General features: G+C 36.3%; 1 protein-coding gene across 1 annotated transcript in view; it reads left to right on the top strand.

Annotated features, from left to right (window-relative positions):
• Positions 1-15,271, top strand: part of LOC126260822 (hamartin) — a gene marked incomplete in the record, with an annotated part of 282,514 nt that overhangs the window by 231,894 nt on the left and 35,349 nt on the right. The window contains 2 exon segments of the mRNA XM_049958206.1: positions 1,679-1,913; positions 4,029-4,186. Coding sequence (XP_049814163.1) covers positions 1,679-1,913; positions 4,029-4,186 — 393 coding nt within the window.

Below are 15,271 nucleotides of genomic sequence, written 5' to 3'. Positions count from 1 at the left end.
TGGTGTATCGAAGAAACCATGTATAACAAAAGGCATTAAAGTATCTTGTAATGTAAAGAGAGAACTATGAGTATACAAAAGAAATAAGACACAATTTCTGGACAGTACTTAGCTTTAAGAGGTTAAATGTTAAGTACTACCAATACATGCATCAAAGTGATGATGTATACTGGCTGTCAGATCTATTAGTTCGTTCCCTTGGAAGGAGTGAGGGAGAGAGTAGGGAAGTTTTTTGGGAAAGGGTGACCACTCAGATCCCAGGATGACGGGTTCACCTGCACTTCGGATGGGCCTTTTCCTGAGGAAGCTGACTGTCTGTCCAAAAGAATGTTGTGAGTTGTACAAAGTTAATGGCTTTCATAGTACAGTGAATATCTGGTTAACTTCATTTTTAACTGACAGGAAACAAAGGGTCATTGTAGATAACTTATGCAGCTCTTTCATTTTGAATGGGAACAAATTACTTCTTGAGTTCCACAGTGTTCAATTCTAGGACTACTCATGTTCTTTGTATATGTAAATGATCTTCTGTCTTAAACTGATAAAGCAGAAATAGTGCATTTTGCTGATGATGCAAGCATCATAATCAAGCCCAACACACCTGCACCAACATAACAATATCTAAACGAAATATTCAGAAGCATTATTGGTCAGTTCTCGGTAAATAGTCTTTTGTCCACAGCAAGACGTCATCATCAATAACAGTGTAGCATTGGGGAAATGAAAATTACCTTATTTTGCATAGTTTCATTCATTGATATCACACTGAATAATTTTTTGGGACATGAAGTATTCATTGCCCGGAAATGTACTGAGAAGATATCTAGAACATGTTGGTAACTGTTTAAAAATTTTATCATTCTAACAGCCTCACAATGTGTGTACACTCTTATGAAGTTTGTTTTGAAGAATTGGGCACAATTTGGAAATAGTAACATTTGTAATTAAATTGCTAGGGAAGAAAGTAGCCTTGATTATTCATGACTGAGTCCTAATCTTGCACAGAAAGGGACAAAGTATGCAACTACAAAAATATCTGACTACCTCCCTTGTGAATTAAAGATGCTGGTTTATCATGAAAGAGTTAAAAAGAAATTGAAATAATTTCTTCTTGACAACTACTCCTAGTACACAGAGAAAGTCATAGTAGACAGTGTATGTAGTTTGATTACATTCCTTAATTTTATGTTGTACATTAAAATTTTTGGAAGGTCAAGCTCTGTAAGTGTCCAGCATGTAGCCATGTTTCACACATAAGTGTCTCATTTGTAAAGTATGTTCCACATTGCAGTAAATTGTCATGATTATGATCCATTTAACATGCAGAAAACTGAACAAAACTGTGTTGTGGATACACACTGAATGCCAGTTTGTAATACACATTTAAAATTAGATCTGTTGCACTTTGTGGCTGCATTTGTCTATCCCGCAGCACTATCTACCACACTATTAGCCTTGTTGTAGTTTACTCTTATTTTTTGCATAATAAGACATTTCCCACAAATACGCATTCTTCCTTTTGTACGTAAAATAGTAATCAGTTTTCACTCTTGTTACCAAATAAGTTCTTCGATTCACATTAAATGAAGGCTGCTGTATTTTATGAAACAAACTTTTACAATTGTGAGTTACAAGATAAGAAGTAGTAGAGCTACAGAAAATCAAAACTAATGTGCAGGAGCGAGAAGCGGCAGAGGCATGCCTGTTGTCGGTGCAGCAAGAAATGGAGCAGGTTGCTCATGAAGCTAGTGTCGGCACAGTGCTGCGAGTGGAATTGGAGCGAGCCCAGAGTGAGCTAGCCCTGATGGGGGAGCTCCAGCTTAAGTACCGGCAGGCAGCTGCATCTCTTCCCCTAGTTCCAGCTGAGGATGCCAGCAAGCTTGCCTATAACTCATATGCCCAGGAAATCTGTGGTATGTTTACCCATAACTTCTACATTCACAGCTAGTGTGTGTTTAAATAAGTGATCAGTAGATGTGTTTTAAATAGACTACAATGGATCAGAGTTAATTTTCAGAACATCGAATATAATAAACGGTGAACAATTGAGTTTTTAGTTGTGAATCTAAACAGATTCCTGTATTTAATTTAGTTGTAAGAAGCCTCATGTGGAATCATTTAATTAAGTACTGAATTGCTAAAATGTGGAGGCACCCTACACTACAAAAGAGATTAGGCCTACTAAATTTATGTAATGCAGGGAGCTACTCCAGAAGCATGGTCGCAAGCAAAGATGATATGACTATTTAAAAAAGGAGACTGCATTAGCTGCAAGAACTATAGAGGAATTGGCATACTGGACACTGCTTACAAAATTAACACAAGAATAGAGGTTAAAAGCTATAGCTGAGTGTTTATTAGGCGAAGAGGAAATGGCGTTTCAGAGGGACAAATCGATAACAGGTGCAGTGTCTTCAGTAAAACAAATAAAACAAATAATTGAAAATAGTGATTACAGTAGGGAAACCCATTTATCGTTTGTTGATTTCATTAAGGCATTCAGTGATATTAATAGAAAAAAAACTGTGGAGAATTATGAGAATAAGACAACACCCAGTAAACATTTTAAAAAGTCTGTATAGACAAACAACTGCAATTTGACATAAATGGTATTCAAACACAGCCTGTAGCCACAAACAAAGGAGTACGATAAGGGTGCAGCATTTCAGCCACTCTTTTTAACATTTATTTAGACAATGTAATTTGGAAATGGAAGGAGATTTTATGGGGGAATTAAGATTAACAGTAATTCCTGCATGAATTGTCTTTTATATGTAGATGACTCCACACGGGTAGTGGGTAATGAAGGTGACCTACAAGGGGAATACATTTATTAGATAAGATTTGTGAAGAGTGCCATTTGATGATTTGAGAAAAGAAGACAAAGTCGGTGGCTTTCAGTGTGAAGCGTGCAGTACAGACGAAAATTGTGATCAACAATAGAATGGATCAAACCTTTTAGCTATTTAGGTTTTGACGTCACGTGTGACTATGACAAAGACATATAGAAGAAATTAGCGAAGTTTGGCAATGTACGTGGAACTATGAACAGAAGTCCAAAAAAAATAAAACGATGAAAGAAACAAGATTGAAATCTTACAAAACAATGGCAGTTCCAACTCTTGTTTACAGAAGTGCATCATGGGTTATAAACAAACATCAAGGAGGTCACATACAAGCAACAGAGATCAGGAATCTAAAAGCAGTAAAGGGATGCACAAGATTCAACGGATTTCGAAATTCAGAATTTAGGGAAAAACTGTTTATATTTGACATCCGCAGTGAAGTGCAAGAAAATAGGAGAAACTGGAATGAACAACTTGAAAAATGAATGAAGAAAGATAAGATGATTTAAACCAGTTGGGAAGAGGAGGAAAGTTAGACCAAGGAAGCGATGGGTATTATAACAGGCAAAACTAAAGAAAAGTTTAATGCTTGATGATGATGATGATGATGATGATGATGATGATGATGATGATTGGGTGGAGTGAAAACAAGACTCCCTAGAAATTATGCAATGGAATTTTATCCAAGTTTTCCTAGCCATACAAAGAGAGGGAAATGGACAAGTGGAGTGCCAGATTCACCTGTGCAAGGTCTAGTTCTACAAAATAAGATTTAATTGCTTGGAAATGATCTGGATAATTAACAACAGTGTAAGGAAAAGGATAGATAGCTTCACACAGTAAAGATGATATGTTGGGTTGCAAACAGGCACATCCAATAATATGTGGGAAATATTACTACAGCATTTACCTCTCCAGGTGCGTAGGTAATTCCCTTCTGATTCTTCAGTTTTTTTAATTCAATTGTTGTGTCATTTCTTGATAGAGGAAGGAGGGGGAAAATATTTTTGAAGCCCAGTGCACAACATTTGCCACAAAATATTTTTCCTCATTTATGAGGAAGTATTTCTCAAATCCTCCTTATGTGATTTCTGTTTAGTCAGCCTAAAGGTAAGTATTGGCATCTGATCCATTTCTCCATTAATTTTAAAACATTATTTCTTGTTTGATTTTCTTCTGTAGATGTTCGTGAGCTTTTGGAACAAAAGTCGGCTGCACTGGAAGCAGCCCGTGCTCGACTAGTGGAGCTAGAGACCCATTTGACTAAGAGGGAGCAACTCCTTACTGAGCAAAAACGTATTCTGAAGCAGGTCCAGGAAGAATGTGTGAGCCAGCTCTCGGTGAGTTATTATCGTCCTTTGTTCTACATTCAGAAAAATGGAATCTTACTTCACAGACTGAATGGTCTTACCTAATAGCGTACGTACCATTCGAATGTTCAAGGATTCAAATACCTCATAGCAGAGAGAACTTGTATGTCCATTTGAAGGGTTTATGTGTTATGGCTACAATAAATTTGTCAGATCCTGGCAATAGAGCTGTGAATAAACACTAAGAACTACAGGTCCTGTATACAATCACACCGATATTCCCCCCCCCCCCCTCTCTCTCTCTCTCTCTCTCTCTCTCTCTCTCTCTCTCTCTCTCTCTCACACACACACACACACACACACACACACACACACACAGTCTTGGTGTTTAAACTGACAGTAAAAAAATCTTGCAGTAAAAAACTAATAACTTCCATTATTGTGAAACAGTTGAGCCAGTCACTGAACCAAGGCATTGGACCCTAGTGGAATTTCTACCGAATTTATTTCAAATTTGCAGTGGATCTATACTGAGAATCTCCCATTCAGTGAATAGTCTAGCACTGCTGGGGTAGGGAGAAGACCGGTCGTGTTTGTAAGAAGGGCAAATTAGATTAGATGTACTTTTTCTTCCAATAGATCTGTAGTGAGAAAACACTCCAGAATGTAAAAAAAATGTCAGAAAAACAGGAGTGCACAATAGAGATGGACAGATAAAAAATATCCCATGTGGGATAAGTAAAAAAAGGTAAACATATCTTATTTATTAGGTGATAAATAGCTTATCGCAAAACGCACAAATGTTCGGTACAGTAAGATGCTTACGATAATTCTTAGGGTGTTGTAGTCATGACTTATGACGTGGAAAAATCATTTTACGGCACTGAATTTGTATAGAAGTCAGAGGGTACATAATACTTGCATTATTAAATATTATTAGTAACATGTACATATTAGTTAGTCCTGCTAAGAAATTTATCGGTGGAGTAAGAGTTGACCACAGATATATCCTTTAGGCTCCTGTTAAGCTGAACTTTATTAGTAGTTAATTTTTCTTACAGCTGCGGGAAAGTTATTGAAAATATCTTCCTGAGTAGTGGACATCTTTCCAGACCAAAGTGACTAAATCTTTGTGAAGATTTTTCTTATTTCTGGTACTGGTTACATGAACTGAGTTGTTAGCCTGAAAGAGAGATATTGATAATGTCAAATTTCGTTAAAGAATAGAGAGTGTGGGCAGCAATAATTAGTAACCGTAGTTCCCTAAGCAGGTCAGTCCATGATGTTCTAGAATTCATACCATAAATTATTCTTATTACACATTTTTTAACCCGCTTGCGTGATGAGTTACCCCAAAATATAATTCCATATGACAGAAAACTACCCTGGCTTTTTTACTTTTGTCACCTATGTCTGATAACATTGGCATTGCAAATAGAGATTTGTTTAAGCTGCTTCAGCAGTTTTGTGATATGCTCCTCCAAGTTGAATGTATTATCGAGCTGTGACCGCAAGAATTTAGGAACGTCAGCTGCTTCTATCTGTTTGTCGGATGCACAGTATTACGTACCAGTATCACTAATGTGTTTCTGTTGCCAGACATTAGGGTTATTCTAACAAGGGAACCTCCCCATCGCACCCCCCTCAGATTTAAATCTAAGTTGGCACCGTGGATAGACCTTGAAAAACTGAACACAGATCAATCAAGAAAACAGGAAGAAGTTGTGTGTAACTATGAAAAAATAAGCTAACTATACAAACTGAGTAGTCCATGTGGAACATAAGCAACATCAAAGACAATGTGAGCTTAGGAGCGTCGTGGTCCTGCGGTTAGCGTGAGCAACTACTGCACGATAGGTCCTTGGTTCAACTCTTCCCTCGGGTGGAAATTTTAATTTTTTGTTTTCAGTTTATGTCACAAACTCTTATGTTTTCATCACTTTTTTGGGAGTGATTATCACATCCACAAGAAAACCTAAATCGGGAAAGGTAGAAGAATCTTTTTACCCATTCGCCAAGTGTACAAGTTAGGTGGGTCGACAACATATTCCTGTCATGTGACGCACATGCCGTCACCAGTTCCGTATAGAATATATCAGACGTGTTTTCCTGTGGAGGAATCGGTTGACCTATGACTTTGCGATCAGATGTTTTCGGTTCCCATTGAAGAGGCACGTCCTTTCGTCGACTAATCGCACCGTTTGGCGGTGTGGTCGCAAAACACAGACACTAAACTTATTACAGTGAACAGAGACGTCAATGAACGAATGGACGGATCATAAATTTACGAAAATAAAATTATCACTCGAGGGAAGACTTGAACAAAGGATCTTTCGTTCCGCAGCTGCTCACGCCAACCACGAGACCACAACGCACCTGAGCTTACATCATCCTTGATGTTGCCTATCTTGCGCATGGACTACTCAGTTTGTATATTTTGCTTATTTTTTCATAGTTCTACACAACTTCTTCCTGTTTTCTCGATTGATCTGTGTTCAGTTTTTCAAGGCCTATCCACTGTGCCAACTTATAACTAAATCTGAAGGGGGTGCGATGGGGACGTTCCCTTGTAAGCAACAATATTATAAAATTTCTGTTGATGATAGTTTTTAATCAAAGTCCATCATCTCCAGTTCCTCGTTTCCGTATTAGTTCACAGTATTAGTTCACTAAACCTAATGTTCCTTGTTGCTGTTATAAACATACAACCACCTGGAGGCATCAAATCTCTTTTTCTGGTGTACTTTCCATGTATTGCTGTAACTTTACTGTATTTCTGGTCTGGGAATCAGTCAGCTCTCTAACATAGTACAAATGCAACTTAATATATGACACCTTCCCCTTTTTCTGAGCAACCACTTATGGAGAGTAGTACACAGCTGATATGTCCAGGGCAGTTCTGCAAGTCTCCACCCTATAGTTCAGGTTGAAGAATAAGCAGCTGAGCTTAATCATCTCAGTGAATGATGCTGCAAATACACAGCCATGCTGAATACTTCGAAGTGGGGCTAGCTGTCTTACTCGCTTAAGCCAGCTAATCACTTAACAAAAAACTTAAAGCTAACACTCACAATTACTTGTCATGAAACCCTCAACAAGATGATAAATTTCGGCAGCTTTGGTGGAATCCTTGTGCTTCACAAAGTGTCGGGGGTCTGCCTCATGTCTGAAATCATTCATCATTTATGTAGATGCTATATATTTTGTCTCAACAATGAGGTGTTTACTCTAGACCCAAATTATGTTTCTTCAAATAATGTTCTTTGTCAGAGCTATCATAATATTCATGAAGTAGTTTCATGTAAATCCTCAAAATCGCCTTTCAGAAAGCATAACATATCTTTATCAGAGCAGGTTTTATGACATTATAACAAGTGTTGCAGCAACACTTTATTATGTTGACTCAAGATGAAACGTGTGGTAATAACCATCATCTTATTTTTGTAAAAAGGGCTTAATTACCAGTTTAACATTGATTACACAGGCTAACACTGACTCTGTGGCATGGGATTTATTAATCAATTTAATGTAATCTTACTCTGCTGAACATGAAAATAATAATAGTTTTGTTGAATTCCCTCTACTTTTTGAGATAAAGGCAATCCATTTATACTGGAAATTAAATTTTAAAAAAGAGGAGAATGTTTTTTTAAAACATTTCTTGTTTGAAATCGTCGGATAACTTCAAGACAAAGTGCTGTAAATTATACAAAACAATAAAAAATAAAAAAAAATAAAAATCAATAAGAACTAAGAAAAAGTTTTATACGGTATTTTCTTCGCTGTTTTTGGTCTTGACAGTCTCTCTGCAAGTTCCAGCAGTAGTCTACCATGATGTCGAGATCCTAATGGCCTTGATGCCTTTCCTCCATAATCTTAATGTCCTGTTGGAACCATTTCCCTGTAATTGCCCAAATTGTCAGGTAATTTATCGAAATGACTGTGCAAAAAATGCAATTTGACCGTGATATTAGCCCCTAATTTTTGGAAATTCTGCAGCTTTTTTCCTATTGCTTCAGAATATTCTTCAGCTTTGTGATTAATAATAATAATAATAATAATAAGAATAAGAATAATAATAAGAAAATAAAGAAAAAAAAGAAAATACAGTAATGGACTCAAACATCCCAGAGCAAACAAACAAAGAACAACACGCATCAATTAAACAATCAGAGGAAAATGAAATCTTAAGACAGCCACCAGCACAAGCACAAATAGAACACGAAGTGACACACATGTTAGATATAGAAGAAAAATTTCAGTTGACATATATAGAATACAAAGACACAAATACAGACATTAGACCATTCTTGCATAGACCACCAAATAGCCCACAAGTCGAAACAACAATAAAAACTATCAACACAATCATACACAACAAAATAAATGAATACACAACTAAGGAAGAGTTACAACTACTGGTTTATGTAGGAGCACTCACTACACTAAATATACACACTAGGCAGATATCAGAACCAACCAACACACAGAAGAAACCCACAAAACCAGCATGGCAACACAGGCTACAGATCAGAATAGAAAAACTGAGAAAAGACATCGGACAGTTAACACAATTTATAAGAAATGAAATATCAGACAAAAAACGAAAAAGGTTAGGTAAAATCTCACAACAAGAAGCAATAGAGCAATTAGATGAAAAGAAGCAAAAATTACAAGCTTTGGCGAAACGACTTAGAAGATACAAAAAAAGTGAAAATAGAAGGAAACAAAACCAAACATTCAACACAAACCAAAAGAAATTTTACCAAACAATAGATAACACACACATAAAAATAGACAATCCACCAAACATAAGAGACATGGAACACTTCTGGAGCAGCACATGGTCAAACCCGGTACAACATAACAGGCATGCACGGTGGATAAAAGCAGAAACGGATACATACAAGATGATACCACAAATGCCTGAAGTGATAATTTTGCAACATGAAGTCACCCGAGCAATTAATTCTACGCACAATTGGAAAGCCCCTGGAAATGATAAAATAGCAAATTTCTGGCTAAAGTAGTTCACCTCAACACATTCACATCTAACTAAATTATTTAACAGTTACATTGCAGACCCATACATATTCCCTGATACACTTACACATGGAATAACTTACCTGAAACCTAAAGATCAAGCAGACACAGCAAACCCAGCTAAATATCGCCCCATAACATGCCTACCAACAATCTACAAAATATTAACTTCAGTCATTACACAGAAATTAATGACACATACAACACTGAACAAAATTATAAATGAAGAACAAAAAGGCTGCTGCAAAGGAGCGCGAGGATGTAAAGAGCAACTGATAATAGATGCAGAGGTGACATATCAAGCTAAAACTAAACAAAGGTCTCTACACTACGCATACATTGATTACCAAAAAGCTTTTGATAGTGTACCCCACTCATGGTTACTACAAATATTGGAAATATACAAAGTAGATCCTAAATTGATACAGTTCCTAAACATAGTAATGAAAAACTGGAAAACCACACTTAATATCCAAACAAATTCAGATAATATCACATCACAGCCAATACAGATTAAGCGTGGAATATACCAAGGAGACTCATTAAGTCCTTTCTGGTTCTGTCTTGCTCTGAACCCACTATCCAACATGCTAAATAATTCAAATTATGGATATAATATTACTGGAACATACCCACACAAAATCACACATTTGCTATACATGGATGATCTAAAACTACTTGCAGCAACAAATCAACAACTCAACCAATTACTAAAGATAACAGAAGTATTCAGCAATGATATAAGTATGGCGTTTGGAACAGACAAATGTAAGAAAAATAGCATAGTCAAGGGAAAACACACTAAACAAGAAGATTACATATTGGATAACCACAGCGACTGCATAGAAGCGATGGAAAAAACGGATGCCTATAAATATCTAGGATACAGACAAAAAATAGGAATAGATAATACAAATATTAAAGAAGAACTAAAAGAAAAATATAGACAAAGACTAACAAAACTACTGAAAACAGAATTGACAGCAAGAAACAAGACCAAAGCTATAAATACTTATGCCATACCAATATTGACCTACTCATTTGGAGTAGTGAAATGGAGTAACACAGACCTAGAAGCACTCAATACACTTACACGATCACAATGCCATAAATATAGAATACATCACATACATTCAGCAACAGAAAGATTCACATTAAGCAGAAAGGAAGGAGGAAGGGGATTTATCGATATAAAAAACCTACATTATGGACAGGTAGACAATTTAAGAAAATTCTTTATAGAACGAGCAGAAACTAGCAAAATACACAAAGCAATCACTCATATAAATACATCGGCTACACCACTACAATTTCATAACCACTTCTACAACCCTTTAGATCACATAACATCAACAGATACGAAGAAAGTAAATTGGAAAAAGAAAACACTTCATGGCAAGCACCCGTATCATCTAACACAGCCACACATCGATCAAGACGCATCCAACACATGGCTAAGAAAAGGCAATATATACAGTGAGACAGAAGGATTCATGATTGCAATACAGGATCAAACAATAAACACCAGGTATTACAGCAAGCATATTATTAAAGATCCCAATACCACAACAGATAAATGCAGACTTTGTAAACAACAAATAGAAACAGTAGATCACATCACAAGCGGATGTACAATACTAGCAAATACAGAATACCCCAGAAGACATGACAATGTCGCAAAAATAATACATCAACAGCTTGCCTTACAACATAAACTTTTAAAACAACAAGTTCCTACATACAAGTATGCACCACAAAATGTACTGGAGAATGATGAATACAAATTATACTGGAACAGAACCATTATAACAGATAAAACAACGCCACATAACAAACCTGACATCATACTCACCAATAAAAAGAAGAAATTAACACAACTAATCGAAATATCCATACCCAATACAACAAATATACAAAAGAAAACAGGAGAAAAAATTGAAAAATACATCCAACTGGCTGAGGAAGTCAAAGACATGTGGCATCAGGATAAAGTTGACATCTTACCAATTATACTATCAACTACAGGAGTCATACCACACAATATCCACCAGTACATCAATGCAATAGAGCTACATCCAAACGTATATATACAACTACAGAAATCAGTAATTATTGATACATGTTCAATTACCCGAAAGTTCCTAAATGCAATATAACACATACCGTACAGTTAAAAGGAAGTGACGCTTGATAAAGATCCGCGTCACTCCATTCTTAACCAGACTTAACGTCTGAGAAAGTAAAGATAATAATAATAATAAGGTTCAAACCTTGTCCATGCTTCCAATTCACCTATTGCATCATGTGTGAAATCATCGATGTTAATAAGAGTATGTATTTGTGGCCCATCAAAAACACCTGCTTCTAACTTTTCTATACTGAGACCATAAAAAGACTGACAAATATATTTGAATAAATTGCCATTCCTATCTAAAGTTTTAACAATATGTTTTATAAGCCCAAGTTTAGTATGGAGTGACGGAAGAATGATTTTTTTCCACGGCTAGCGGTTCATGAACGATGTTCTCTTTTCCTATCGTCTTGTTCATTCTTGGCAGCCAGTTTTTCCTGCTCCAATGTTCATTTTTCGCATAACTGTCCCACAGACACAAAAAAAAGTGCAGGGATATTTAGTATATCCACTTTGCTAAACCAATAAAAAATTCATGAGTTTTAAATCTACACACGCTGACCACTGATGTTGATAAAATGAAATTGTCTCTAAAAAAAGTTTAACATTTTCATATTCTTCCCCAAGAGTAGTTGAATAAGGTTTTGGGATCAAAACTAATTTATTTCTGTTATGCAGTAACACGCATTTAAAATTTTGTTTGACCTATCTAGGAAAAGTTGCCAGTCTTTTGATTGGTATATTGGAAGCCCACATTAAATTTTAAAACCCATAAATATCCCTAAAATATACAGTCTCATTCATCTTGTTAAAATATGGAAGAATGACATGCTCTCTAGTTCAGTAGGACGTTATTGATACAGCAGGCTGAACACAATGGTTTTCTTTTAGTCTTGGCACAAGAAGCTCAGCTGGTTTCTTAGGTGTATTTAAATCTTGAATCGAGTCGTTTAGCTCACTCTGAGAAAAACCTTGCAGTGTAGGACTGCATTCTTCAAATTCACTTTCACTGTTGTTTTTACTCTGACTGCCTTTACACTTTAACATCAGCACAGTGATCATCAGATAAGGAAGTAAATACCGATATTGGCAAATTTCCACTATCCAATTGTTGGATTGCATAAATCCAAGAGCACTTTTTGTATCAATTCATATCTTCTACATTCACACCACAAAAGTAGCAGTCATTGAGGCAGTTCCTTGGTTCTGTCCATGTCATCAGCATTCCCAATGGAAGCACCTTTTCATCCTCTATGACTTCAATATCAAATTGACTCTACGCAAGTCTTACAAACTTTGTGTTGGGACCAACATTTTATCTTGTTGGCCAAATTGTTTTCCAAAATATGCCCAATAGCTTTGTTTTACAAAATCATTTATATTCTGTCGCTTTTGTTGACAATATTTGCCAGATATGTAGCAGAAATGGTCGGGGTTATTAACACAGTTCTTCCGTCAATAACTCATATTTTTTTGTAACAAAAACGCCCAAACAGGACAGTTGCATGAAGTAACAGACACAGTATCATGATTTTAGAAAAACTGTAATGAAAGAGTAACACAAGAAGCTTACCTGCAGAAAATGATGATGACTGAATGGCAAACAACGAAAGCTCACCTGTGAAATGGCTGATGGTCATGGTGCTCCCTGTGAGAAGCAGAGATAGTAAATGTAGTTTTCTGAATACACATGAGGTGCCATCTGTCCGCTTCCTTCATAGTTACTGAGACAAAGGCACTAGGCCATATTGAGTACAGCTACCTTACTTAAAAAAGGCACATTAATGTGAAGGTAGATCAGTAAAAAAACTCGTATTTTTTATAGAACAGTTTATCATGAGAACCAGAGTCTATTCAAACAAAATAATTTATAGGCTAAGAACTTCATCATCATATATATCTAAATAGATTCTGTAAAATTATGCCTCAGAAAACTTTTTTTTTGTTCCCCTGTGGTGTATTACCAGAACCTGCGGAATTCACTTCCATTTTGTCAAGTTATTTGCTTGGGATGGGTCATTTCCCCTCAAGGAAAACTGTGTAACGCATAAGTCCAACTGACTTGTGGTGCTGTTGTTTCTTGATACATTGTCATTTCATTAATTTCCTTGCTCTGACTGCATAACTTCTCGTGGGTCTTTATAACGTACAGAAATGACATATCTTCAAAGCACATTAGCAGTTGGTTGTTAGTCACATAACTACCATTGAGTCATTTCATTTTCCATGGCATGTTCTCCAGTCATTCTATGACCATTTTGAACAGGAATTCTCAGATCACTTTTTAAGTGAGTTGTCGGACTGAGAAATTATTAACAAGGAGTATTTACAATTGCTGGACTAGGTATGTCTTTGTACTAAAGTACTGATTTTTCTTATTAAAAATCATCTTGTGATCTAGTTACTATCTTCTTTTGTCCACTCAACATAGTCAATCAAATTTCCCTTCATGGCTTTTCACTCAGTCATATTCCTTCCTTGTACTAGAAAGTTGCATAGCAAACAGATTTTCTTATGTGAATATTTCATCACATTTTCGTTGCAACAGCACAGTTTCCTCAAAGGTGCTGCTGGTATATTAGAAGATCCAACATTATTCAAAATTATGTCAAATATATCATTGTAACCCAGACATACTTTGGAATATTACAGGGCAGATGATCATGGCTCTACCTGTTTCCACAATGGTACAGTTCTCCCTTTCATTTTCAAACATTTTGCTGTGGAATGTAGCTCATTATTATAAGTTTAATTATGTCTTCTTTATTAAAAAATTCTCTGAGCTCTTTCACTCTCTCCACCTTTTGCACTCTAAAAGTGTCGCTCTCTTCAGGCCCGAGACCACATCCTATGAAAAAATTTCAATTGAATTGGTTTCGCTAGCTGAAATATGTACGAGAAAAACACAGATTCAAAATCTTAGGTGTCTTGATAAATTTCAATAGTACATAGCATATGCTGCATTGGGTCACTACTCGGATGTTACTGTTTCTCATTTGATATTTGCTGATCACTCTGCCCAGCAATTCTACACCTCCCATGTTACTGTTACATAATTTTACAACACATGGTTGAGAAACCTGAATGTAAGCACCACCTTTCTTAGACCGTCTTCTAAAATTCCCAATTGGAAAAATACCTTGGTTTGTGGATGCTAGATATATGGCCCTATTGTCAAACCAGTTTGTTGTTGCAACTTTTTCATCCTTTCTCACTATGCGGTCATGGCTTCCCTGACCCTCTCACTTTATATTATTATCTATTTTGAACTTCCAAAATTTGGTTATCTTGTTCCCCATGATTGTAGCAGTAGCCATGATTTTCCTTTCGGACAGTAATGTCTCTAATAATGGAAGTAAAATACGTAGCCATATAAAGACAAATGTTTTCTGATAGTGAATCAGCTAATCTCAGAATAACTTTTCCTCCTTTATCAAGCTTTGCTGTGCAGAAACCACCTCTGATTTTATATCCCTTCCTGCACCCTCATACAGGAAAAAAATCCAGAAGCAAACCACTGACAGAGGCGGCAAGAAAGTTCTTGCTTTGGTTTTCCATGAGCATTGTTTCATTTTAACATGCACATGAACTGGTAGTGTGTGCTCAACTGAAATATCAGTTGGTCATATATGTTCCAGACAAGCTTTCCTAATTCTTTCTTACATTAGTCAAACTTCCCAAAATGTGTCACTTCCTTTCTTCTCATTTGAAACAGCGTTACCATCAGCAGTTTTAAGATTGCTTCTCAAATTTTTAAATGTTACCCTAGATATATTGTCAGAAATTAGTGGATATCATGTAGTACGTTCTCAAGGCATGCTCAGCCTTGGGAAACCTAGAAGTGCTGTAGTTATGCTGGCACCCTAGTATTTCCTCATTTCTTCTGGGGTGGTCTTCAGAGTGTAGCGGTTCTGCCTGCTTTATTTATTTCGTTTGATTGT

Source organism: Schistocerca nitens, chromosome 5, assembly GCF_023898315.1.
Source record: "Schistocerca nitens isolate TAMUIC-IGC-003100 chromosome 5, iqSchNite1.1, whole genome shotgun sequence".
In the NCBI taxonomy this organism is placed as follows: domain Eukaryota; kingdom Metazoa; phylum Arthropoda; class Insecta; order Orthoptera; family Acrididae; genus Schistocerca; species Schistocerca nitens.
This window is presented reverse-complemented; position numbering and strand designations above follow the sequence as displayed.